This window comes from Microtus ochrogaster, chromosome 16 (assembly GCF_000317375.1).
Source record: "Microtus ochrogaster isolate Prairie Vole_2 chromosome 16, MicOch1.0, whole genome shotgun sequence".
In the NCBI taxonomy this organism is placed as follows: Eukaryota; Metazoa; Chordata; class Mammalia; order Rodentia; family Cricetidae; genus Microtus; species Microtus ochrogaster.
The window spans coordinates 40926204-40953669 of NC_022018.1; the positions used below are offsets into that span (position 1 = coordinate 40926204).

The 27466-nt window shown below is 45.6% G+C and overlaps 1 protein-coding gene across 3 annotated transcripts in view; it reads left to right on the forward strand.

The window, feature by feature from the left end:
- Nucleotides 1-25696, forward strand: part of Fars2 (phenylalanyl-tRNA synthetase 2, mitochondrial) — a 384286-nt gene extending 358590 nt beyond the window's left edge. For all 3 annotated transcript variants that reach the window (XM_026782839.1, XM_026782838.1, XM_013349092.2), the window contains one exon: nucleotides 25407-25696. In XM_026782839.1, the coding sequence (XP_026638640.1) occupies nucleotides 25407-25545 (139 nt within the window). In that variant the 3' untranslated portion in view covers nucleotides 25546-25696. The remainder of the gene's footprint in view (nucleotides 1-25406) is intronic.
- Nucleotides 25697-27466: the final 1770 nt, after the last annotated feature.

Here is a 27466-nt window from a genome sequence, read left to right on the forward strand (position 1 = left end):
CTTCCTTCCTTCCTTCCTTCCTTCCTTCCTTCCTTCCTTCCTTCCTTCCTTCCATGTAGACCTTCCTTCCTCCTTCTTAGCCCTGAGCACCCATCATCCTGAAGAACAACAGGTCAGGTCAGAAGCTCACATGACCTTTCTTGTGGTGGAAGGTTGTTGTGTATGTTGTGGTCTCCAGAATACTTGACCAATGCTTCTAATTTCGTTGTCTCATTGCCACTGCATAAAATGTTGGTGTGAATATAAGGTGAAATCCATGCTTATCATGACATCCTGAAAGTTTCTCTAGCAACATAGATTAAAACAAAACCATGTTCCCTCTAGTGCAGTTATTAGAGGCTCATACTCACACTGAGAATTGTTTTCACATTTAGGGTAGCTTCATAAGAGAGGTCACTTTCGGTAAATACCCTAGAAAGTGTATTCCTTGAGAACATGCTGAGTTTAAGGTTGGCTATGTCACTCTTCTGTTCGTCAACTTTCCAAGATGATAGCAAAACACCTGAGATAAGGAAGGGATAAAGAGGAGAGAGTTCTTTTGGCTCACAGTTTGTGAGGTTTCAGTCCATGATCAGCTTAGCCCCACTGCTTTCATAACTATACATATATAACATAATGAAACAAGTAACAATATAGGATCATGTTGGGAGCACTTTGTGGAGTAAAGCCATTCACATAATGTCTAGAGCAAGAAGAGAAAAGAAGATTCCTGTGTCCCATTCACCACCCCCCCTTTTTTTTATTTTTTGCAAGACTGGGTTTGGAGCTTTGGGGCTTGTCCTGGAACTAGCTCTTGTGAACCAGGCTGGCCCAGAACTCACAGAGATCCGCCTGCCTCCGTCTCCCAAGTGCTAGGATTAAAGGCATGTGCCACCACTGCCTGGCATCATCCCCATTTTTTAAAGTTTCTATAATCTCCCACTAGCACTATTGTCTGGGGGGGCCAACCTGTGTTTAGGGGTGTAACAATATTCCTTGGAAGAAGTTTAAAAAGGGGGGAGGGTTATCCTGTCAGCAGTCATCGGAAATATCAATTACACTATTACACAGTAATAGATTTCCATTTATTGGCAGCTGAATATTAAGAGAACAGTATGTGTGTCTGTATGTATATCTGTATGTGTGTGTGTGTGTGTGTGTGTGTGTGTGTGTGTGTGTGTGTATGTGTAACTCTTACTGTCTACTCCCCCTCAACAGCCTCCCTCTTATTTATTGTATGCCAGCCATATTGTTTTAACCATTGGCTTCTGTTTTTCTACTGGGTCCAAACCAACAGTGAATAGCACTTCTGACATCACAGGAACTGGCTTAGGAAGGAGTGGTGACCTAAGAGATTAGTTATTGGTGGCTAGGCCTATGTCCTCCTCTACAGGGTAGCTCAGAGAATGTATTTTCCTGTGGATGAGAACCTGGACTCACTGGTACAAGTCTGAGGAACATGCCATGGTGAGTGAAAGAACAGGCCTGAGAAAGCAGCAGAGAATCTGAGCCAGGACCTCTGCGGTAGGACAGTGTTCTCACTGCCCTATTTGCCAGAATAAGTGTGATCCCACACAGCCCTGCAGTCCTAGAGGCTATCGTATCCGGTATTCTGTTGTAACCAACAACACGTCTGAGCGACACTGATGGGTGTGTGAACATACTGTAAGCTTCTTTTGATATCAGTACTAGATAGTCTTTATCTATGGAGGAGCCAGAGACTTTGGGGGACTCGGCAGCTTTCCTGAGTCCAGAACTAGTAATTAGCAAAGCTCAGTACAAACCCATTCTGCCTTATTCCTACATAACCTTCCTCCCCAAAGGACTCCATCCATCCCTGTGTCCTGACCAGTATGCACCTGTAAAAACACAGTACCACTCTGCCTCTGAGCCTGAGTACATGAAGACCAGAGCACAGAGCGAGAGTTTATCAGCTTCTGCCCTGCACCTCCCAGCTCCAGGGCAGTCCTGGAGTTGGTGGGTAGCCTTGGGAACTGCACAGAAAGCAGCCCATTAAGTCTTTAGTTCTTTTTATTACCACATATAACACACCTACAGAAAAAGGGCATAAAACATAAATATGTAGTATAATGAGCATCATAAAGATAATGCCCATGTCAAAATTTGCTTAGATTTGGCAATTATATCATCAATGGCACTGATCATTGCAGGCATTTCCCCAACCTGGCCACGCCCTATATCTGCAGCATTTGCACTCTCTAGGGAAAGTCATGATATTTATACCATGCACAATAAAATGAATGAATACCAAAATGAATACCCACAGATAACACCCACAAAATGGTGCCTGGCTCCCAGGATGGCATGACTATATTCCAGCACAAGAAAGGCAGAGGTGAGAAAATCAGAGGTTCAAGGCTAGCCTTGACTACATAATGATTTCAAAGCCAAGCCAAGCTGTTTTAGACTATGTCTTTACAAAAACAAAAGGGATGCTCTGGAAAGGAGCCATTAGAAACAGAAAACTGCTTCTCTGGGTCAGGCAATGGTGGCATGAGAGCTCTAATGAGCCTTGTTCCACACTAGGCTCTATACTATGTTCTTGGGGAAAATGTGCCCCGAACAGATTTGCAGGAACTACAGCACTTAAGTGGTTGATCAGAAGAGATAACTGTCCCTCTCAACACAGTCTTTCCCTTGACCCTTAGCTGCTGCCTGGAACATAATCTTGGCCTTTCAAGTGAGGGTCAGGACACACCCAATTGTGGAGGGGCCATCTTCATTGGGCACACTTCTGCGTGTCTGTGCTTAAACAGTCTTTTCTTTTTCATAAGTACCCCAGGTCCGTACACGCCAATTTCTATCTGTATATGTCTCTTGTCCTTGAGCCTTTATTGGCTCTTTTCAAACACAGTAGAATAAAAAGGTCTTTTTGAACATAACACACAATGTTCACTTGCTGCAAGGCCTTAAGAGGCACCTTTGTACCAAATGGAGCCCTTGTGGCCTGCATGGGACAGGCCACCCTGGGGAAAGTGCACCAGCGACAGGAACCTGAATTCCCATAATGTAAAAGTCCTCCCCAGCTGCTGCTGCTGCTGCCTATGAGAAAGGCTAAGCAGGGCGCCCTCACCTGCTCATACTGTAGCCCTTCTTTCAGGTCTTCATTTCAGAAGCAGAGCACATCTTCCAGCCCATATGACTTTCATTAGTTTAATTACTCTGGTAATCTGTCTGATACCAAGCAGTCCTAGGCAGCTCTCACATAATTAGTTTTGTACACTGCTGAGACCAGCCCAGAGCCAGGCTTTCTGCTAGGTGCCTTCCCTATGAACAAAGAAGGTGGCATTAAATGGAAGGGTGTGTGTTCACACATGCGCATACACACACTGACTCATATACACTCAGCTTCAGTTTTGATGGTGTCTAACTTACATGCTTGACATTGGCAGTTCTTGTCTGAATGATACAGTCTGTGGGCACTCTGGGGATAAATCAGGTGGTGGCTTTTACCCCTGTATCGTTGAGATCCTGCAACTCAGCCCCTCAGTCACAGAGGTTGGCAGAGTGCCTAGAATTTTGAAACCAAAGTTCTTGCAAATAGCACCCGCTTTGACCAGTGGCTTCAGAGAAATGTGGCACCAGAGCCAGCCAAAGTGAAGCCACCCAAGATGGGGGTCAGGGGCAGCATGAGTCCTTATTATCACTTGTCCCAAGTACCAGTAGTGACCAATATCTGTCTCTTGCTGTTTATACTCTGTTGTTGGCCAGATTCAAAGAGACTGCCATGGTGACGCCCCGAGAAGGAAACACTGCACACACCCAGCTAACAGCCCAGTGGGGAAAGGTCAGGCATAAAATCAATGAGCAACACACAGAACATTCACATTGTGGTGAGGAGTAGTGTGGATTCCATCCAAGCATCAGGGAGGGCTGTGGAGATGGTACAAGCGGAGACAATACTTGCAGATGAAGGAATGAACCCTAGAGTGATCTGAGAAGTCATTCCCAGCAGAGGAAAGAGCAGTTGCAAAGGTTCAAAGACTGAGAGCCCAAGTTTGAATGGTTAGGTAGTGGGAAGCAACCAAAAGCCCGCATTAGTTAGTACTGGTTGCATGATTATGTGTATAGGAGATAGTCAGAAATGGTGGGTGGGGTCTAGATCACACAGGTTTTGTAGGTCTTTGAAAGACTGACTCTTACTCTGAACAGTTTGGGAAAGCTTTGCAAGACCTGGGGCAGAGATGACTAAGCATGACTTAGCACTTTGCCTACTCAGTTGCAAGCCACAAGTGGACCACTGTGGAAATTCAAATGAAGCTTAAGTGCTAGTGCCAGATGGGATGAGATGAAAGATTTTGTGTGTGTGTGTGTGTGTGTGTGTGTGTGTGTGTGTGTGTGTGTGTCCGTCCATGTGCCACAGTACTGATGTCAGACACCAGGTTTCAGGATTCACTACTGCTTCCACCACGGTCCTGGGATGAAGCTCAGGTGCTCAGGGTTGATTTCTAAACTCTGTATTCAAATTCTCCATTTTATCTAATTACAAGAGCTTTCTTCCTTAAATTTTCTGTGCTTCATTCTAGACCATTTCTTAAGATTAAGCCTTTCTATGACATAGATTTAACAAAAATTGTTCAAAATCTGCCTGTCAATCAGTTCTACCCTGAGAAAGCTCCCTACTTAACCCCACCCCCCATTCCTTCCTTCAGCTTCCGGCCTCCATCACTTAAGTGGGCCTAATGTTTGACCTTGGAATTCTGGCTTTCTCCCTCGCCATTCCTTTCCCAACTATGTCTGGACCCCTTTGTCCATGGTTGGCAAGGGAGAACAGTACCTCCACAACAGGCCTAACTTCATCTAAAGACCAGGCCCCTCCTCAGGGAGACCCTGTGAAGATGGAGCCATGTATTCTCTGTTCTTCCTTCCTTTCCCCAGACTAACCCTCCTCCCAGGAATCAGCTCGAGAGGCTGGGGGTGGGGGGCATGATGAACACCTTGAAGAAGCCAGGAGACTGTTGATTCCAAGTGTCAGGAGCACAGGGAGGTAACATCAGTGTAACCTGAGTAACACATAAAGGCCAGGCCTGCAGGGACTTTCTCTTTGTGTCAGAAGTGGTGGCAGCCTAATTAAGTTTCTTAAGCAGGGATGTGGCATTGTCAGATTTTTATTTTTCAAAGATCCTGCCACCTATGAGGGAAGAGTGGGTTGGGAAAGGCCAACTGCACGGCTGGGGAGGATCATGAAAAAGGAGACCATAGTGGTTCACTGAGCACCAGGCCAGGCTGCATAGAAGGTTCTGGTGAGGGCCTGTGTGTGGCCTGTTGTCAGCTCATCTTCAGAATAAGTCATAACCTGGTTTGCGATGAACACAGCTAATGGCAGAGATCGAGGAGGCAGCTGCATCAAGCATGTCAGATATCCTGCATGTTGTGCCAGGAACTGCAACCCTGGCCTGAGCCTTCAGAGCTCCCAAGAAAAGTGTGTTCTGAGCGCCATGCCCACGGTGGAAATGCCTTCCTTCCAGCATCTTAACAGTTTACTAAGCATCTCACGGCTGTGACAGCAGTGCAAGCTGCTTATGCCTTCCGCCCCTGCAGAACTGCAGGTGTGATTGACAGAATAAGAAACACATTTGCGCATTGATGGAAGAGCTTCTGGGCCTTCAGTGAGTTCGCTTATTGCAGGCCTTCTGTGGAGTCAGAAGGTCTACATTCATCTGCCACCCAGCACACACCTGCTGAGCCCCTGTGGGGAGAGCATGATGGTGGGCACCGAGGACAAAACTGCCCAAGAGGGATTCAGTCTCTAATCTCTCCAATAGTGCCAGACTAATGCCAGATCATCACAGCGCATGGAGACGGGGACAGGGACCTTTTCTGTAGGCAGCTGCAGGAGGAGCAGAACTTTGTGAAATGGAATGCGGGGGCACATATGGAAGAGAGAACAGTATTCTCAAGATGTGGAATCAGCCTAGAAGCCTATCATCAAATGAATGGGCAAAGAAAATGTGGTGTATATACGCAGTGGGGTTTCATACAGCCATAAAGAATGAATTTCTGCCACTTGTAAGAAAGTGAATGGAGCTAGCGATCATCATCCTAAGTGAAGTCATTCAAACTCGGAAAGATGTGTCCTGTGTGTTGTCTCATTTGTGGAATCTAGATGTGTATACACACACACACACACACACACACACACACACACACACGACATAGGAGTAGAAAAAAAGGTCCAAAGACAAGAGGAGAGGTTAAGAGAAAAACAGGAAGAGAAGAAAACTATTATGTCACAATTTCTTTTATGGAGGCCCAAACTTAAATATGTATTTAAGTTTATACATAATGACATGAAAGCAGAAGCGTAACAATTTGGGGGGACAAGGGAGGGAAGGGGTGAATATGAAATAAGTATAATGACATACATGTGTAAAAATGTGGTAAACCCCATTATTTTGTACAACTAAAAGTAACTAAAAGCATGGCATTTTCGGCCGCCCTGAACTAGCCCTAATAGGAGGCTGACAATAGCTTCATCTATCCTAAAAGTAAGGTGCTGCTTTCCTAGACACTTGATAGTTGGTAAAGTAGTAAAACTGCAGCAGTTCCCACCACGCAGCAGGTAACTTTCTGCCAAGCAGAAAGCAGGCTTGACAGTGAGCCATCATATTGACCTTTTTCCTGTCTGTCCTTAAGCAGCATTTATTCTGGTGTGCAGTCCTTTGCATCTAATTCTAAACATGAGCCCTCCCTAATCTACAGTGCAACCTTTCCCGCATTGCCAACTTCAAAAAGTAAACCCTATGCCTGCCTCATTTCCCTGGTGGGCCTGGTGGGAGCCAGCACCACATGAGACATTCCAAGATGTACTCAGGAAGACAGCCTCCCATAGGTCCATTAGTCCCTCTACTAAAGTACCCTGTCTCTAATTCCATAGTAACCTTGGACATGGCACACATGAGACCATTTCTCATTCATGATACTCCCTTGATAACATGGGAGGGGACTCTGACTTTCTTTACACTGAAAATTATTCCCTCTGCCGTAGTTTATACCAGAGTGTCCTCCTAAATATGCCTTGTTTATGATATAATGGTCCCTTTCTTCCACTTATCACCTTGTCAGTGTTGGCAAATTAAAAAACATTCTCCAATTGGCTTTGTCCTGGCTCTGCTTTTAGGATCACCCTGGGCACATCCCCTGCCCATGCTGGTATTGTGAAGGGCCAGCCTCACTTACTGTCTCCTTGTGATGTGTAGAGATCCCAAGACAGGAAAGATCGGTGATTTAAAGGAAACACTTAAGCTTCCTCTCTCAACCCTCCTCCTCTAAGATGCTGCAACCAATACATCAGGGCTCCAGCTCTTGTGCAGAGCTACAGCTAAATCATAGGAAACGTTTAATTAAAAGACGAATGGCAAAATAAGGTTGTGGTGGGTGCCTTCTAATTGTGGTTTGTTAGACTTTAATTACTCGTCATAAATTGTGAAAACTGATCCACGGTGTGCCTTTGTGCACCCCGTTCTTCTTAATCACAAAGACGTGTTCTCGGCTGCTGACAGGATGGGCTTCATCTTCAGCATGCAGTGATTTGATCTTACGCGACAGTGACTCAGCAGCTTGCCAGATCCAATTAGCAGCTTTTTGGCTGCTTATTCAGAGCAGCCAGCTCAAAGTCTGGCTGCGAACCTCTCACAGCCAGGTCTTCCAGGCCACAGCCCACTCGTTGGTTACCAGCAATGACCTTTGCCAAGGAGGAACAGAACAAATGTGGGGTCCCTTGGTGAGTTAGAAAAGCACTTTCCCCACCTTGCCAACTTCTGGTCATTGCTTAGCAGAGACTGAAAGAGAATCTGAGAATGTAGATCTGGGGAGTCGGGGTCTCAGGGATGCGTCATCCAATCCCAGTGCAAAATCAAGGCCCCAAATGTTAGGCACTTGCTCAAGATGACATAAAAGAAATTTCCATGTCACTGCAATGCCAACATCCGGACCCCAGGCATTGTTTCTTTCTTATGACCCACGTCTTTCTGTGTATCCAGACCAGAGCCATCCAAGGAAGGATAAGTATGGTAAGGAGGGGCTTCGGTGATCCTATTCCATCTAGCAGGGCCAAGTGGGCCTAGCTATGTTTGCTGATTGTTACTAAGAAAGTAATTCGACACATAGCATTTGAGTATATGAGAAAGCTGTGTCAAAGTGTCCCCAAAGTAGGGACTCTCATTTTCATCGGCTAAAAATCCCTTTATGGTTTGGAGGCACTGAAGCACAGAGAAGAAGAAAGTGGACAGGAAAATATTATGAATCAAAGTCACTTCCTCTAAACATTGAATAAAAGTGGTGGCCAGAAGGGTCTATGGAATATCAATGTATTTGGTTGATAACAAAGAGAAAGAGCACCTTCTTGGATAATTTTGCTTGGGGGTTTAGGATTATTATTTAAACCACTATCCCAGCTGTAGAGTCTGCCTGGTGCCTCTTTGAACATGTGCCTGTTGCTGCTTTTGTTGTTGGAGCAGATCTGTCTGTCCCTGGAAGCGGTGGTTTTGCTGAACTGCAGAAGTGAGCAGCATGGCATGGGGCTGGCAGCAGTCCTGACTTTCTTCTGCCTCCCGTCAACTCCCCGTGTGACAGGGCTACATTTCATGGCCATGTCTTTCTGCTGGGAAGGAAACTATGGGCTGTACTCTCTCATTCTCTGCCGTTTGTTTTTCCTGTGGCTAGACATTACTACAGAGAGTGATTCACAGAGCGCCACCAACCAGGATGTGGCTTCTGCATCTCTCTCTGAGGGAGTCACCCACAGCTTCATGGAGGGCAAATGCCGAGCAAGCGGAACCAGTCATGCTGAGGGAGGACCTGTTCCGTTTTCTGTGCTTAGAAAGCTTACTTGGAGGGACTGTGGAAAGTAGCTGCCCAAGTTTCAGTTACTGTCAATGCTCTTGTTATTTTTTTAGCCCCTTTGTAGCTAAATCCTGGGACACAGAACTTTTTCTCAAAATGAATGTGTGTGTTGTTAATTAAGCAAGTGAATTAATCAAGTTTATAATTGTAATAACCATCATGCCAGCTGGGCTCTCTTTATTGACCGGTCTGTGGTAGTTACTATTTAGATCTTCCACACATGCAGTCACTTGCTGCATTGTCTCTGTGTGTGTTAGGCTGACACCTGAAGGAAGTCCCTCCAGCAATGTTACAGCCATCTTTGGATAATGTCATTCAACCAACAGCAAAATCAATCACTCAAGCGCTCATTTCCCAAGATAAGTGGTGCACAACTTTGTACAGTATGTTTTATTAGTTTGGTTTAAAATTGTCAAATCTGAGGCTTAAAGAGATTTAGTAATCTGAAAAAAATAAAATCACCTTCTGTGTGCTGAAAGCCAGTCTCTGTAACCTGCAGGCTGCACTCTCAGGCCTCTGGTTGTTGCTTCTCACAGACTGACAGTGAGCAGCGGGTCCTTTGGGAAGTGCAGCACTGGTGTTGATGGCCAGAGCAGATCACCAGCATTTCCTCAGCCGTTCATGTCAGCTCAGGGAGATTCTGGTAATGCTATCCAAAGTGGAGACTCTCTACAATACCCAGCTTCTGAAACCATGGTGTGACAAGAGTCCTGACAGAGGGAGAATGGATGCGCTGGACTCTTGCTTCCTCCATCTTAATCCGGTCTCTCCCTGCCGTGGTTTTTGAATCTTTCACTGAAGGCACGGGAATCCTGAGTGCATTGTAGTTTTTCCATTCCAGAGTGGCAGCTTAGCTGACCAGAGCATAGGGCATTCTGCTGGAATTAAACCATATTGCCTGGCCATTCTGTGAATGTGGAAAAATCTTTCACTTCAAGTTATTTTCAGGGCCTCTTTGTAGCACAGAGCATAAAATACTTTGTTTTTTAAATTCCCCCCATTTGGGACGTTATTACGCCTCCTGAGAATTCCATTAATTCTGGAAACTTCCCAGTTATGATCCCGTCCCCTCTTCAGATGTTGCTTACCTTTATTTTCTGTGTAGTCTTCTAGTATTTATGTGCTATCTTACATGTTTCTCCTTCTTTCCTCTTCTTTTTTTCTTTTTTTTAATAGGAGCACTCACTGAGTAGCCCAGGCTGTTTTTGAGCTCATGATCCTCCTGCCTCAGCCTCTGAGTGCTAAAATTCAAGGTTTATACTTGCTCATTTCTGTGTTTCTCCATATTTCTTTCTAAATAAGTTCCACAGATCTGTCCTCCATGTTTTATCTGTGTCTGTCTGTGTTTAATCTGTCATTTAACCCTTCTAAGCCTTTTAAATCACAACTACAATCTTACTTCTACATATTTTATGTAAATCTTCTTTTAGACTTGCTGTTCTTCTCTCCTTAATGTTTACATCTCCTCTCTCTCTCTCTCTCTCTCTCTCTCTCTCTCTCTCTCTCTCACACACACACACACACACACACACACGCACACTTGTGTTTATCTTTTGAGGCAGGGCCTTAATTTGTAGCCCAGGCTGACCTCAGACTTAGAATTCTCTGGCCTTTGGGCCTTGAAGTTATTTGCATTGGACCATTTACTGGGTGATGCCTCATGCTAGCCTTCTTTTTTTTTTTTTTTTTTTTTTTGAGAGAATCTGTATTTTCTATTGTTAGTTATTCAAGGGTTAAGACTTCCCAGAACCAATTTTATACTTGACTTTTTAGCCCTAGGATCTGAGATACTGTGTATGGTGGCTCATGAATCAGCTTGAAATATGAGCTGCATTTGGAGATTTGGTTTTTCAGGTTTGCCTCATTTCCTTCATCCACAGAATCAACAGAGAGCCAAGATCCTTCCATCTAGTCTTCACGGGCATATTGTTTTCATTGTGTTTGCTGCATGGGAAAGGCAACCCTTTGCAGTATCCACCTTGGCAAGAATCTTTCGAATATCCATAGTTTCTATGTTCATGTCAGTCTTGTTTTTTTTCTGGGGTGAATATTAAATTTCAAATTCCAGGCTTCAGTGACTGACACAGTGACTGACACACTCCAGGGGTGGAAACACTGGGGACATCCTGCTATTATTTATGTTCTTCATTTTGGTCCCAGGAAATTTCTCCTTTGTTATCTCCTCTGCCATTTCCTTAAAACAGTCACTGTCCTTCTATGCAATCTGGACGCCTGGTGTATACTTCAGGAGGTTCCTTAGTCATCTTATCCTGGCATCATTCTAGAACTTCCTGAGCATCATGTCGTATGTCAAACTAAGTGACACACATAGAGAAGATTGAGAGAGGACAGACACGTCCTCCAGTCACCAGTTCCCGTAGTCTGTACCAGTCATGACTCTGCTCATTCCTGGGCCCAGAAAAATTCAGCCTCAAGTGAGGGGCACAAACACATGAATGACATCATTGTCAGCTTCACACCGTGATGCGTGGCAGTGTCCTTGGGCCTGAGAAGCCACTTTGTCTCTGCTGCTAACCCAACCCTCCTGAATTTCTTCAAAACATTTATAATGGACAAATTCAACTTGAGAAAATTGATCGTGTTTCTCTCCTACATACTAGAAATCTAAGCCTGAAAAACAATGTTTCTTTCCTTGAAGTAAGAAAATACAGAAAGTGAGCCCTTCTCTTAACTAAGTCTGAACGTGAACAGCTGCAAGTCAATAATTCTGCAGGAAGTTCTATTGACTCTGACTTCTCCTTTATTAAAACTTTGTTCAAGTTGCTGACAAGACTCTGCTTACATGACTTCAGTCCTTCCTAACTGAGGGAATATTTAGGAGCAAATAACACTGCTTCTATTTTATTGGGACCTGGAGAGATCTGTGGATTCCTCTAAGTAGCAAGGATGAGGCCACTGAAAAATAAGCCTATCCCAGCTCCCTCCTTGCCCCAAGCAAAATTGCTTTTTTATAAGATCATGAGATAGTGTTTTGAAGTTGGTCCTTCACGTTTCATTGCCAGAACAGCCCTCTGAAAGCTGCGGGTGCTTTGAAATGGGGATGCGGCCAAGACAGTGGCCACTGTCTTCAGATGATGTCCTATAAAGGAGCGCTGGGAGGCACCTGGACACCTTACTTGTTACTTGGGTGGATTTTGAACTTCTGTGAGCCGTGACTGGTGTGTGTGTGTGTGTGTGTGTGTGTGTGTGTGTGTGTATACTCACATGCACACACATGACCCATCATGTTGGAACTGTTGTAAGAATTAAATGACTTAATGAGTGTGAACTCAGTTCTTTGTTTCAATAACAGAAAGTGATCCACAGATCCTCACCGTTACTAATCAAAAATTTCTGCGTCACACCCTTCTCCCAAGAAATTCTTTTAGAATGTTAGAAGTTGCCTAAATTTCTACACTGTTTTCTCCTCTCTGGCGAGTGAACCAAAGAGTCCGTGGCACCTGCCTTCTGTTCCTTCAGCACTGACCAAACGCACAACCAGCAGCTCTGTGCTGTTTTCTAGGCTTGGCTCCCTGCCTTCATCAACCTTTTTCTTCTTCCTCTGACATTTAACCTTTTTCGTGTTTTCTGTTGGTTATGAGACTAAATTAAGGTCATTAAAGCACCTACAACTTCATTCATAATATCAAATAGATCATTTGCTCTTTAAAATACTTTTGCTTTCTTTTTTTTGCCTTTTCTTCTTAGTCTCTATACTTCCTGTTCTAAGTAATATTTCATATTGGTTATATTGTTTCCCTTTGGGGAGAAAGTCATATTTCTAGAAACATCCTGAAATTTGCTTGGTAGGTAACTGTTACCATGTTAGTCCTGTTACAAGCAATTGATAACGGCAGCAGTGGACGTTAATAAGCTGAACAGAATGGACCTTGGACAAGCCACAGCTGTTTAGTGACAGGCAGAGCCCAAGCCGGGCTGTATTCTAGCTGTGGCCCTCACGTGTCCCTTCATCTGTCTGGGCCTGTTCTTTGTTCTGTACACATGGCCAAGCCAGCTGCTGAGACGGCGGTCACATTTTCAGGAGCATATATGGCATTCTTCTTCATTGTCCTCTTCTGTTATTTAGAAAAATATATTCCCAAAATTGAGCTCCTGACACATCTTAATGTTTCACTCAGGTCTGTAAATTCTGAGAAAAATGCAGGCAAAGCAGGGCCTCCGTCAGCCTAGCTTTCTTCAGGGATGAAAGCCTGACTGGAATCTTAGGGGGAGGGGCCACCCCAGCAAGAGGACAGGAGTGGGTGGGGTCAGATGCCCCCTCGCTAGAGCAGCTTGGCTTTCCCCTATGCTTCATGAATTGTTAGTTAGAGAACACAAGCGGTTAGGGTGTCCTGTGGCAGAGACATCGGGTTCTTTAAATAAAAAACACTAACACCTGGGGGTAGTGGTGCTTGGTTAGATCTTCCGGTGTGACAGGCAGAAAGAAGTCTTTCCTCTTGCCAGCGAAACCAAGACAAGGTGATGGATTGAACAGGACTCTGTCACTCAGAAGAGGAGAAACCAGAATTTGCATATAGATCCCAAGGCGGTTATCAGTGGCATGCCCCTGCCTGCCACGCCTTCCTTCAAGCACCTCCTTGGTTCCCATCCTCTTTCAGGTCTCAGCTCTGATACTTCCACAGGGAACTTTCTCTGACCTTTAAGTTAATGGGCCTTTTATGGAGCCTCATAGCGCCATGTACTTCTTCCCTATAACCTTTATCATAGTTGTAATTTACATTTTTTCGTAATTCTTTGATTAGTACCTATCTCCTGCATTACGTTGAGAGTGCCATAAGGGCTTGCTCATGTCTAATTTGTATTATCCCACCATTAGATTCTCAGCATTTGCAGAATGCACTGCGTAGAGTGGACCGGCTATACACTGTTCATTTTCTGAGTGAATCTAATAATGAATTGGATGGATGGATGATGAATATTTTCCTGACACTGGAAACAGTGATGTTAATATGACCTGGACCACCCTTCCCTCCAAGATCTCTTTCCTCTTTAATTACTGACGGCCCTTGCATACCCAGGATTATTGTGCCATTTTGCTGCTGGTCATGAGTTATGGAGTTGTGTTTGTTTGTTTGGGGTTTTGTGTTTGCTTTTTTCAAGACAAGATTTCTCTGTACAACCCTGACTGTCCTGGAACTCACTCTGTCAACCTGACTGGCCTCAAACTCACAGAAATCCACCTGTCTCTGCCTTCCAAACGCTGGGGTTGAGTAATGAAGTTTAGCCAACTGCCCTAGAAGAAAGAGACCAGAGTAAAGCCATGACCAGCAAAGAGAATCATGGGACATTTGTCCAATCCGTATGAGGGGAGCAGCCTCTCAGTTCACACTGCGAAAGCCTTGGACAGGCTACCCTAAAAGCAATCATAGTTTGTAAGAAGAACACAAGCGTGGATCTGAAGAACCCTAAGGTCTGTTGTCTTCACCCTGTGGGTTCATAAGTTGTGTCAGCTGTGCAGTGGTACTTAATGAAGCCATCACTGTATCCTACAGCCTAGGATATCATAGACTGATGATGCTCATCCTGCCAAGCAAATCCCTATTTTGTCCCCTTGATCTCTGAATTCCTACTTGTGAAGAAGTGGCACTATAGACTAGACCCAAAGTGTCTCTTCCAAAAAATATCAGCAAAATAAAGTCATTAGAAAAGTCTGTAGATCTTTCTTTACTAACATGTGACTTTTTCAAACATGATCCTGAGTCTTAAAATATGTAACAGTCACTAAGGAAGTAAAAGTTCCTGTGTAGTGGCATTGGGGAACATCTATTCATGCTCAAATGATAGCTATTGACACCTGGTGGAACGCAACACCGAAATCCCCCAGTAAGCTGTAATGTTAGCTGACCAACATCCTCTGTATGCAGTGAAGCTGCCCAGAACAAGGGCCATTGCTTTAGTTCCTTTCCTTTTCACCTGGTGTAACAAAATATTTGACCCAAACAACCTACGGGAGACAGGCTTATTGTAGCGCATCATTTGAGGACACAATCTGTCAAAGCAGGGAAGGTGTATGGTGGCAGGAGCTTCAGACAGCTGGCCACACTGTTAGTGGGATAAGACTTGGAAAAAAAAAACAATTAGGGTCCACCTCCAGGGACCCACTACCTTTAGTTTGGCCCCACCTAAAAGCTCATATCCAGTTTGGGGCCAAGTGTTCAAGCACACAAACTTGCAGAAGACATATCTCATCCAGGCCACAACACCTTTCTAACCTTCTGGAAGATTCCTGTAGAAGCCAAGTCTGAACTCAGGTTTTTTTGGTTGGCTTAAAGATAGACTTTTGTCTGAGGCTTCTTAGCCAGGAACATGAGCCCACCTTTGTGACCCCCAACCCCAACACACACATATATTCTGTATTCTACCCTCTGTATCCCTACACTGGCTACACTGACATACTCGCTTCTCGAACTGTTGGCATGCCTTACAGAGTGCACATTCCTCTGCGGCACTTGTGCATGTGCCCAGCTCCTGTGCCCTCCTTCCTATTAGTTCATAAAATCACTGCAGTGCAATCTCTCCTGGGCAGCTCCACCACCTCCGCTCCTGCCATCACAGCTTTGGCCTGTGATTGTACACAACATGTCCGCTACCAGGAGATGAAGCAGGCGACCTACTGGTCCATCTAATAGCTGGGACATGCTGCCCCTAGTTAAAATGGGAGGGGGGAAGTCAACAAATGCCCCTGCGGTCCTCAGCACCACTGTGGGTTTCCCAGGTGGACCAAGACCCTGGACTTTCCCATCACTATCTTGTTTGTGCTCCCAGTTCTAGATTTACTCTCATTGCCTCTCGGCCTTTTCTGACCTCTGAATTCATAGCTCATACCATTTTTTTAATATTTAGCACTAGTAACTGTGCTTTGCCAGCTTTCTTTGCATGGGCCAATGTCCTAGCATCCAAATGGATTGCAATATAGATGCATGCTGCTAAGTGGCATGTTTGCGTTCTAAGAAATGAGTATCAGATGGTTTTGTTATGGTACAGCATCATACAGCTTAATCCCATAAAGGAAGGTGGCTATGCCGTCACTATGTGATAGACTCCCAGGAGTCCTCCTGTGTCTGTGGTCCGTCTGCCATTGACCATGTGTCATTATGCAGTGGCATCCCTCATTCTGATGCTTTCAGACAGTCCTACACTCCCATAGTATCAGGCACTAGTCACTGCATGAATATTCACGTATTGATCCAGCAATGAATTTACACGCCTGTATCTCCCACAGTGCATACCTCAGCACGGGATTACTAGTTGCTGAGGAACCAGCTGCACAGAATAAGCAATTGCTGATGGATGGGCTGAGCTGGAACTGTGGCGCCTCACCTGCCACACATCTCTTGTAACCAAGCTTGGTGACCTGTGTCAGTACAGTCAGGAAGCCACCTTGTAACAACACACAGTGAAAGCTGGCCCTGTGGACTTAGGTTTGGCAGGTCTAGGCCAGAGAGGAAGCTGAAAATCACCTTCAAATCTTCCACACAAGTGAAAGATTTTCACAGCAGAGCTTTGGAAATCTGTATAAACTGAGAGGCTATTTCACCTTTGTTAAGAAGATTGCCTGGAAGATAGTAGAGCAATTAAAGAAGAAATCATCCAGTAAGGGGAAAATCCTGCTGTGTTATAGAGTGAGGGTTTAAAAAACTGTCTCCGTAAGATGCGGCGCATCTTGACTGTTCTGTATGGAATTCTGAAGGCTCTCCAGAACTCAGTAGACCAGCGCTGGTGTCCAGAGCCATTCTCTGATGTTTGGGTTTTGGTTTAAGCATAGTGTAAATTCCTAACTTCTGGCTTATTTTGGGCAACACTCCTTGACTCCCCCTTTAATCATGGTAGAACTTAAACTGCATTCGTCACTTGTGTCACTTTTCAGTGCACAGGTCAGTGGCATTGAGCACATGAGCACCGTGTGGCCATCACCTCTGTCCATCTCAGAGCTGTCTCTCTTCCCCACACTGAAGCTGTGTGCCCTCTAACCAGCTCCCTGTGCTCACCTGCCCAGCAGCTGGCAGTGCCTGTGCCCTGCTGTCTGTACATGCGACTTCTAGGCACCCTGCACATGACCCTGCAAAGTCATGGAATGCTGGTCTTTGTCATTTGTTCATTGAGTGCTGTGTCCTCACAGTGCTCATCCACGTAACATCACAGGTAACCTGAGCGACCACCTGAGCCTTTCTGCATGGGCCAAAGCAAAGACTCTGCCGTGCTGCCTGCACGTGCAGGAAGATCAGCTGGTGATAGCAGGCCTGAACTGGGCCAAACAAAAGACTTCCCAAAGTAGTTATTTTCACTCTTATTCAGATGGAGATCCAGAACTCCAGCCCCACCCTGCAGGAGGCCGGGACTCCACCTCCCTCCCCAGGCCTGCTTGGCAGAAGCCACCGCTCAAGAGTACCAGAAGTTATGGGGAGTGGGGGGGGGGAGCCTGGGGGTGCTTTGAACTTCCCAGAGAAGTTGGCAGGTGTTTGATGTTCAAAGCACTTCTTGCCTGTAAAATGTGTCTCTGTAGCACTCTTAAGTTGCCGACTGGGACTGACCAGGGAGTGGACTGGTTGGGGGTGGCCCAGCTCGGTTCCTTTCGAGGTGCCGGCTCTGCCTCTGCATGGGAGTTGTCCTCCCCCAGGCAGACACTGTCAGAGGAACCATCTGGTCCAGTTATGACTGACTCCAAGGAACAGACATCCCTCTGGGAGTTAGCAAGCTTGGCAATGGCAGTGAGCCACTTATCCGAGCCTAGTTCCCTGGCTAGCTGAGAACTCCAGAGAGGCACAGGTCAGAAGGGCCTCCAGAGGGCACCAGGCCCAGAAGACAGAGTTTGAGAATGAGGTGGGAGGCCTCTTAGCTGTTTTTACAGTTTGATATAAAGTGCCCCCAGAACTTCATGTATTGAGGACTTTGTTGCCAGGCCTTTGGAGGACTGTATCCTGAGGGTCTAACCTAACCACTTATTTGATCTATGGATATATTTATATTATGACACTATTGGGAGGTGATATAGGCCAAGAGATTGGCCATGTCCCTCCGTCTACCTGGCCCCTTCCTCTAACTCCTGTCTCTACTTCCTGTCTACCATGATATGAACCTCCACCTCCTAAGGTTAACCTGATCACACAGGGCCAAGTAACCATGGACCAAACCCTTTGAAACCATGAGCCAAGCAAATTTCTACTCCATTGCTTCTGACAAGCGTTCAGTCATGGCTATGCAGAAGAGACGAATACAGCTATGGGAGGAGGAGGGGATGAGGATGGAATCAGCAGGAGTCCAGAGTGTCTGCAGATGGCTAGAGACCCACTGGCTATGGGTGCCTCTTTCATTGGTCTTCGGAGCAATAACCCTCCCCCCCACACACACACACACATACACAACGTGAAGCTAGTCCACTGCTCTTTATTTTCCTAGTATCCTCACGTCACACCAGGAATGACTGTAGCTCATGCCCACTTCAGCCCTGCCATTTCATTCCACACTGCTATTAAAGTTCTCCAGAACCTCTCTCCTCTCATGCTATTGGAACCAGAAGGAACCTTAAGGCCCTCTTAGCCTACCTCTTCACCACTGAGGAGAACGGGACCAGGCAAGGTGACTCGCCCAAGCTCACCTGGGCCCCACCTCCCACCCACCAAGTCTTGTTACCAGAATGTCTTCATTAGCTCCTCTCAGTGTTTGTTTATAGCCAGGAAGGGAGCAGTCTGGTTTACTTAGTGTCTGGATCATTTATTCAGACCAGGCCCAAATCTGTGCCTTGTGTTTTATAAGAAATAGCTCTGGCTATCTTCAGACCAGTGTCAGATTCCATACTCATTAAAGGTTAAAAAACGATAAAATAGAATTGAGCACCCACATGTGCTCAATACACACAAACACACACACAAACACACATACACACACACAAACACACATACACACACAAACACACACACACAAACACATACACAAACACACACATACACACACAAACACACACACAAACACACACACACAAACACACATACACACAAACACACACACATACACACACAAACACACAAACACACACACACACATACACACACAAACACACACACACAAACACACACACACACACACGCAGGAGGGGAGTAGTCCTCCAATAAACTATGTGAGGAAAAGGCAAAAATGAGACGAATGAGTTGGACCCTCCTCATTTTAATTTCACTTCCAGCAATTTGAGTTATATGAAGTCAACTGTAATCCAAAATATTAAAATTCCAGGAGTAAATAATTTAAAAGTTCTAATTGACATTGCTTGGGCCCAGTGAAATTTTTATGCTACCTCACCCCTTGTTTTCCAGCCTATCTATCCTGTATACACCACCTATACATTCACCCATCCATCAGCTAGTAGCTTTCTCAGCTATCAAAGCAGCTGTGTGATATGAAAGTCCTTGAGTCAAGTAGACTTTAATTTAATAATGGCTCAAAACTTGAGTAGTGATACTGGCAAGTTTTTTGTTACATAGTTGCAATTGTTTTATTTTACTGTTTTGGCCTCTTAATGTGCTTTAATTTTAAATCTAACATCAATGGCATATATACTTAGGAAAATGTATCTGTAGTATGTTCTGCTATCTCTGGCATCAAGCAATCACTGGGGGTCTTGGAATGTGTCCCCACGAATAAATGCGTAGCAGTACTGAACATCCACTCGGGGCACCAGACTCTGAAATAACTGCTGTATAGTGCCCATCTAGTCCTTAGAGGGCCTAAGAAGGAAACAGAGTTCCTACTCCATAGCAAGGACTCTAAGGCACAAGAGGTCACACAAACTGCCCTAGATCCCACAGCAAAGCGAGGAGGAATTGGAACCAGGTTTCTCTTAACTGCAAAGTCATGTTCTCTCCTACATTCTTCAGCTCTCAGTTCTGTTCATGGAAGTGACGTGGGGCTGTCTCCCCTTGCTGTGCCTCTTGCCTGGGTTCAACAAGCCTCTGAGAGTAAGTACTGGATGAACTGACTCTCTCCATTGAGCAGAGAGGTAATAACATAGAACTTGAGACTGAACACGGGTCTCTAACAGACAGGAACCAGGTGAAGATGAAGCCAAGGGCCCGGCTGTCTCTCATTGTTAGTGGAGCTCTTGTGGGCGGCATCTTTTCTCCATTAAATAATCTCTGTGGATAAGCAGTGTCTGCAGTGCCCACTGATCATGCCGGCTCTATTCTGGGAGGTGTTAGGCGTACCATCTAAGAACACGGACTAGCTGCTCCGTCACAGATGGAAACACAAGCTATTGTGGCTGCTGGAGGAGCTGGCTTTGGACTGCAGTGAGGGAGGGTTTTATTTCAAGTTCAGAATTGGTTTGGTTGCCACAGTGAACCAAGTGGTTGTGTAATAGAACTCTTCCTGCCCTCACCAACACTCTGACCCACTGTTTCTTCTTTCTAGCAGGTTCCATAGCCCTGCAACCTTCAGAACATCCCCACTGACATACTCTGAACTGAGGAGCACTCGTCACTCTTCACGTACTCTTTTATCACTTTTTTTATTTTCTTTGGTTTTAAGATATCTATTGCTCAGCTTTTTTTATATTAACATCTATACAAATATGCATATTTATTGGGTACAGTGTAGTATTTTTAGCTATGTGTAATGATATAATAATAAAAGTTTTTAACATATTCTTCACCTCAAACATTTACCATCTCTTTGTGTTGAGAACATTTAAAATCTTCTCATAGCTGTTTTGAAATCTTCAAGACAGGATTGTTAGCCATAGTCAACTGCCTTGACCCGTTTCTTGCGTCTTCCTTAACTTTGCTCCTGTTGATCTATCATCCCAACCCCAGCCTCTGGCAGCCCCTTGCTTTCTTTTCTGAGACCAGCTTCTTCAGGTTCTACATATAAGAGAGAACATACCCTATGTGCCCCTCTGTCTGTCTTATTCTATTAAACATAATGTTTTCAGTGATTATCTGAATGTATTCAGAGATGTTACTGCAAATGATAGGATCTTATCTTTTCAAAGACTGAATAGTGTTCCGTTGAGTACGTGTTCCCTGTACTTTCTCCTTCCATTCATCCATTGGTGGATGTTTGTGGTAATCCCATATCTTGGCTTTATGAATACTGTCCCAGTAAGCATGGGGTACAGGTGTCCTCTGAACACAATGGTTAAAATTTCCTTTAGATGCAGTGAATTGCAAAGCCCATTTAAGCATAAGCTTGACAGTTCTTCATTGAGCCAGTCTTGACTGTTCTCAACTCCTACACAGCTTTAGCTTTGGTCTAAAGTTAGGAGTTTGAGAGGAGGAGGCACTAAAACGGAATCCCTCCCTGTTGGCTTGTCCCACACTATTCTGCCAGCTCTCCCCATGGCTCATATGGGATTGCCCATCCCAGCTCTCAGTTTCTACCTGAACATCTGGACTTGGGAGGAGGTGAAATTGGGTAAACCTTGGCATTCACAGTGGAGCAAGGAACAGGGCTCTGAGAAAGTAAGCCATGTTTCTGGGTCCCCCTAGTTAGACCGTCCCTCAAAAAAGGGGAGTGGATGGCAGACTGGTTGGGAGAAGCACAAGGTGGTAGCACTGGCAGAACAAACATCATGAATCTCATTCAGAAGCAGACAACGACAATCAGATATGACTGTCTTGTGTTAGTGTCAACAGACTTAGTGACCCAGATTTCTTGTGTGGTTTCTATAGTGTAGCTAGGCAGACAGCACCATGCCAGTTTTTTGGGGAAATACCATCAGCTGAAGAGGAGAAACTCAGAAGATCTGGTTGTGTGGAATGTGGTGCAGCTGGCTTCACTGCCTGCTTCTTGCTGCCTGCTGGCTCACTGCTGTGCAGCAGACTGACCACTCTCTTCCCGTGCTCCTCTCTGTCCAGCTCAGAGCCTGCAAGATGCTATCTGTTGAATGGCTAATGCAGTCTATAAATGAACTATCCCTAGTTGAAAACATTGTAAGATACTTGCATCAGAATCTCTGCTAAAAAAAAAAAAAAAAAGCAAAAAGTCCAGCTGTAGCCAGTGCCGGCTCATTTTACAATCAGCTGGTATTACAAGGCAGTGAAAGTTCTGGAGTGCTTTTTTTTTTTTTTTTTGCATTCTCTTCCATCTTGTCAACAAAGGGATTTGACCTCCCTAACTGAGTAATAGATGACCTTGTTTATTTTTCTCATGAGTAGAAACTATGCGGTATACAAAAGTGAACTTTGATTTACCTATGATGCTCCAAATAGTATAACCCACTCTGCTCATCATGAATGTTGGGCGCTGTGAATTGAATAGAAAGCTATAGCAACTGCCTGCCGCTCAGACCCAGGACTGCTTTGTGTTCCTGCTCTCTGGGCCCTATTTTCCCAGCCAGCTGCCTGCTGCCTACTGTCCACATTTCAATGACACTGCAGTAGGAAAGACCCTTAACAGTGTGTTCCTGGTCCATGTGTCCCTCTCAGAGCATCCTGCTCCTCCTTGTCTCCAGCCATGTCCTCCCTAAGCCAGAAAGGAATGTAGGATGGGATTATTTTTAAATTGATTACTTTAAACTATATTGCTACTTAAGGGAAGTTGGATATATTTGCTTTCTGTTACTATATGAAATGCCTAAGACAAGATGACATGTTCATTTGGGCCCACAGTCTAGAGCCTGTGGAAGCACATTAGTTTGGGGGCACATGATCAAAGGAGCTCATTTACCCAATGGTTGGGTATGGAAAAGTGAAAGAGGGGCTGAAGTCCCCTAATCCCCCTCGAGAACCTGCCCCAAATAACCTAAGACAGCCTCCAAACTACACCCTCTGTCTTAAAGGCCCCGCAACCACCTAGTAGCTGGGGCCTTTGGTGAGATTCAGGATCCTAACCATAGCAAGAGCTTGGATGTAAAAGGGAGAGTATGTTTGTCAGAGCTCCTGAGTGCAGTGGTTAAGGCTACATTCTAAAACCAGACCATCTAGGGTTTGTTTCTGTTCTATTGAAATAAAATTGACATAACATGAAATTAGTCATTTTGGAAGTGTGCAATTCAGTACCTTTGAGTACTTCTCTAGTCTGCATGTTTTGGATGTGTGGCTTCTACATACTTTGGTTTTGAAGTTCATCTAGTTTCCACTCATCAGTATTAGTGGGTTATTATTATTATTATTATTATCATCATCATCATCATCATCATCATCATCGTGATCATCATTTTGCCAAACAGTAATCCATTCTCTGGCTGTATGAAATTTATTGATAACCATCTGTCGGTAATAGCTAAACATTTTAGGAAAATGTTTGTGTGTGTGTGTGTGTGTGTGTGTGTGTGTGTGTGTGTGTGTGTGTGTGTGTGTTGCTTGGGATTGAACCTATGACTTCATCTTTGGCAAATACTCTACAACTGAACTCTTATAGCCCTAGCCCCTCTTACTTTCCTTTCTGAGACAGGGTCTCATTGAGTTGCTAGGGCTGGCCTTGAACTCCCTCTGTAGTCTAAGCAGGCCTTGAACTTATGATCCTTTTCACTGGGCCTCCCCAGGTAGCCAGAATTACAGGCCTGATCAAGAGGCTCAACAGCGAATTCTTGCCTGACTTAGTTTGAGCATCCACCTTCTGTTCTCCGGGGCATATACCTAGGTATTACTGGATTATGTTGTAATAATACATTCCCTGTTTTGAAACCCACTAAACCTTTACACATCAACACATATGTTTCATATTTCTACCACATTACTTGGCTGTAATTCTAGTCCTGTCACATACTCCTGCTGTTTGAACTTGGACAAGTCACTTCTGCCTTCTGTGATCACAGATGTATCCTGAGGACAGTGATGCTGTCTGCTCAATGAAGATGTCACTCGGAGTGGATTTATGTGTCCAGTGAAAGGCTGAGGAGCACTGGGGCTCCAGGGCCACCATGTAGGGTGTGATGCAGCAAAGAGCTCTGATCCAAACTCCTAGGTTCCTTGCCAAGGCCATCACTCCCTTCAAGGAATCCTATTTCTTACACATTTGGCAGTTTGCCAAAGCTCCATAAGTCTTTTGTTTGCCCTGAAAATCTCAGGGGCTACACAGATCTGGGTCTGCCACTTAGGACTGGTCTCAATTTATGGCTTGGGCTAGGGTGGGAAAGCAATAGAGGGTTGAAGGAAGGCCAGTTCCCCCTCACCTAGCATGGACTGCTGAAGCTAAAGAGAAGGGGACATGCCAGCTAGCCTTGACCGTGAGCGCCTTGGAGGCGACTTCTTGCTGCCTTTCGTAGATGAGGGCTCAGTGCCTGACTGAGGACAGACCTTGCAAGGAACAGCAAAGGCTCCTAGAAGTCCACCCTTCCCAAATGCGGCTCCAAGAAGAAAGGAAGGAAAAGAAAGCAGAGTGGAGTGGACACGCCAGGGTGGGGAAGAAATAGAAGGAGCTTTTGGAGGCTAGGACCAAGGCAGACACTTCTCTTCTCAAGCATATTCTGTCTACATCCAAGTCTGGCCTGAAATCAGCAGGTGGGGGACAAGGGAGAGAGCACTCTGGCCACATGGGGACTAGTTTGTGTTCCTATGAGGTGTTTTCCTAAGGTGCCAGTGCACCTGAAACCCACTTGTCCAAGGTTCTGGCATGACTGAAGGCCTGGTCCTTACTTACCTGCTAGAGGTGCTGTGGCCTTTGCTGGTCGGGCTCAGAGATTTAGTGGCATCACTGGGAGGGGCGCCCACTGGGGGCCACTTGCTTTGCTGTAGCTTCTTCTCCTGAGAACCCAGGGTTGGCTCTGCTACTAATGGGGTTGGCAAACAGGCGTCCATGGCTTCTCATTATACAGAAGCGATGTGGTTCAGATCCCTCCCTCTGTCCACAGGAAAGGGTCAGTGACCCAAGTCATAGCCTTTTGCTCTTTGTGATGAGGCCACTGTACCAGTATGTCCTAGCATCTATCATACAAGCATAAGCACCCCTGCTGTCATGCCACTTTCTCAGAGCTATCCACAAAAGCAAGTCCGCACTGTTGTGGGAAAGCAGAGGTCAATCCAACATGTGTGAATGCCTGTTGTGTATGGAATGATGTAAGTACTTCCTAGGCCCACGGGGTGCTGGGGCAACTTCCCGGCCTTGTCTCTGGCACTATTTGCTGGAGCGTGGTCTACAAACATAGTTCTTTTCCTTACCATGGCAAGGTGGAGGTCACTGACATTGACTCGTAATACTTATACTGTCAGAAATGCCCGGAGAGTCATAACGAGCTCAGAACTCCAGGTCCTATGTCCTGAAATCAGACTCTGTGCTTAGCCCAGGCCATCAGACCTGTGGGGGAGCACCTACCATGGGGACTGTGGTGTATCCAGCATGAAGGAACCAGCCCCTCTATTATTCAAGCTGCTGTTTCCCTAACCATCATCCTCCCACAGACTGAAAATATGTAGTCCTTGGTGGCAAGTGGTATTTCTGTGGTGACACATGACACATACCTGGATCCTGCCCCACTAGGTTTGCTGTTAGCAGGTGATACCATACCATCGTGATGTGGCAACCCATGCATGAGAATAAGGCCTCCTGCTTTCAAAAGTCCGTGTGCAGACATGTTTCTCACTCGCCTGCTTGCATTCTCTCCCCGTCTCCAGGACACACAGGATCAGCCACTGCTACCGCATCACCTACCGCCACATGGAGCGGACACTGTCCCAGAGAGAAGTCAGCAGTGTCCACCAGGCTGTGCAGGAGGCCGCCGTGCAGCTGCTGGGTGTGGAGGGCCGTTTTTGATGTCCTGGTTTTCAGGCTGCGGCCCTCATGGACTTCCAAGACTTGCTGGAAAAGGGAAAGATATTGTTTGTGAGCTGGAGTATCTGTCATCTCTTGATAAATGTGTCTGCTTTAGGACTTTCAGGAAATAAAGGATTACTTTTGAGAAGCATTGACGTAGCATTTGTCTTTTGTTTGGGGGAAGGAGAAAGCAGGCACTAATAGAAGAGCTCCCTGCTATTCGTTTAGAAATGCTTGGCCCATTGGCTCTCTGCGTGGTTAATTGGTCCCTGGGTTCCATTAAGCACCAGGCATGCTTCTCGCCTGACAGGCTCTTCCACCCATGTAATGAGTGAAGCCACCGAGAAGGGCCTCAGAAACTGGATGTAGTACAGGCATGCCTAGATTTTGTGCGCCTGCTTCGGTGCAGGTCACAGATCCTGCATTTTGACAAATTGGAGGTTTGTGGCAACCTGTGTTGAGCAAGCCTGTCATTCCCATTTTCCTTCAACTTGAACAATCATTAGTATTTCTTAGCAGTTTTTTTAATTGGGTAAACACATGGGTTTTTCCGACATAAAGCTATTGTGCACCTTAAGGAGGCAGTATCAGGAAAGCCTATACTTCCATATGCACTGGGAGACCAAAGATGCCTGTGCCTTGCTTCTTTATGAATTCACTGTATCTCAGTAGTCTGGAACCAGATCGTCACCCCAAACCACACGTGTCCAGGAAGCCTTTGAATCTCTGCTATCCTTTCTCCCTTCTCTTCTTTGTTTTGCAAAGGGCAGGCTTCAAAGAGGCCACTGATGAAATGCCAGGGCTTCCCCTGAAAGTGGGGAGAGCAGGCAAGGCAGCCATTTGCTTTCATAAGCCCAAGGCCAGGGGCCAGCCTGTTGGCCCTGAGCTTGGACCTTCCTGCCTTCTGCCCTGGTGCAGAGGAAGGAAAGGAGCAAGAACTGCCCTGAGTTGAGGAGACACACCGAGGGCCAACTCTTAGGTTGTTCCCTGCAGGAGGCCTCCCCTTCTGGAAGGAAGGCGACCTTTAAGGGAGACCAAGGGCTTTGATGTCTTCCCCTTTCCCTGGTGCACTTTGTAGTCTGCCTGCTTTCCTCATGACCAGCCTTAATAATCAGATTTCAGGCCTGACAAGATGCTGGAGGCTGATGGAAGACTCTGAGTGCTGGGATAAATATTTGATGAGAGGTGGCCATTATCAGCAAGCATGTAGGGGGTGGGCAGCTGCTCAGAGTGTGGCTGTTTGGAAACAGGCTTATTGTAGATACAATTAGCTAAAAATGACATCTGACTGGGAGAATGGACCCTTTCCCAAATGGCTGGTATCCTGAGAAGAGGACCACATGAAGACAGAGATACCAGGAGAGCTATCTGTGAGCTCGGCATTCCCAATGACTGTCAACAAGCCATAGAAGACAGGGAGAGATTCCCTATGGATTTCAAAGGAGTGCAAAGATCTGCTGAATACTTGAAATCAGACTTCTGCCCCAAGAACTATGACAAAGTATATTTCTAGTTTGGGGTATGTCTTAGTTAGGGTTTTATTGCTCTGAAGTGACATCATGACTGGGCAACTTTTATAAAGGAAACCTTTAATTGGGGCTGGTTTACAGTTCAGAAACTTAGTCTGTTAACATCATGGCAGGTGGCATGCAGGCAGAGATGGTGCTGGAGGAGGAGTTGAGAGTTCTACATCAGGCAGCAGGAAGTGAACTGCAAAACACATCCTCTAGCAAGGCCACACCTCCTCATAGTGCCCCTTCCATCGAGCCTATGGGGGCCAAATGCATTCAAACTACCACAAGGTACTTTTAATGGTGGTCCTGAGAACCTAACACATCAACCCAAAACAGGGAAACCACTTCCCTGTCTCATTAAGTCTCTGCAATGAGGGTCTCACCTAAGATTCCTCCTCCTACCTAGG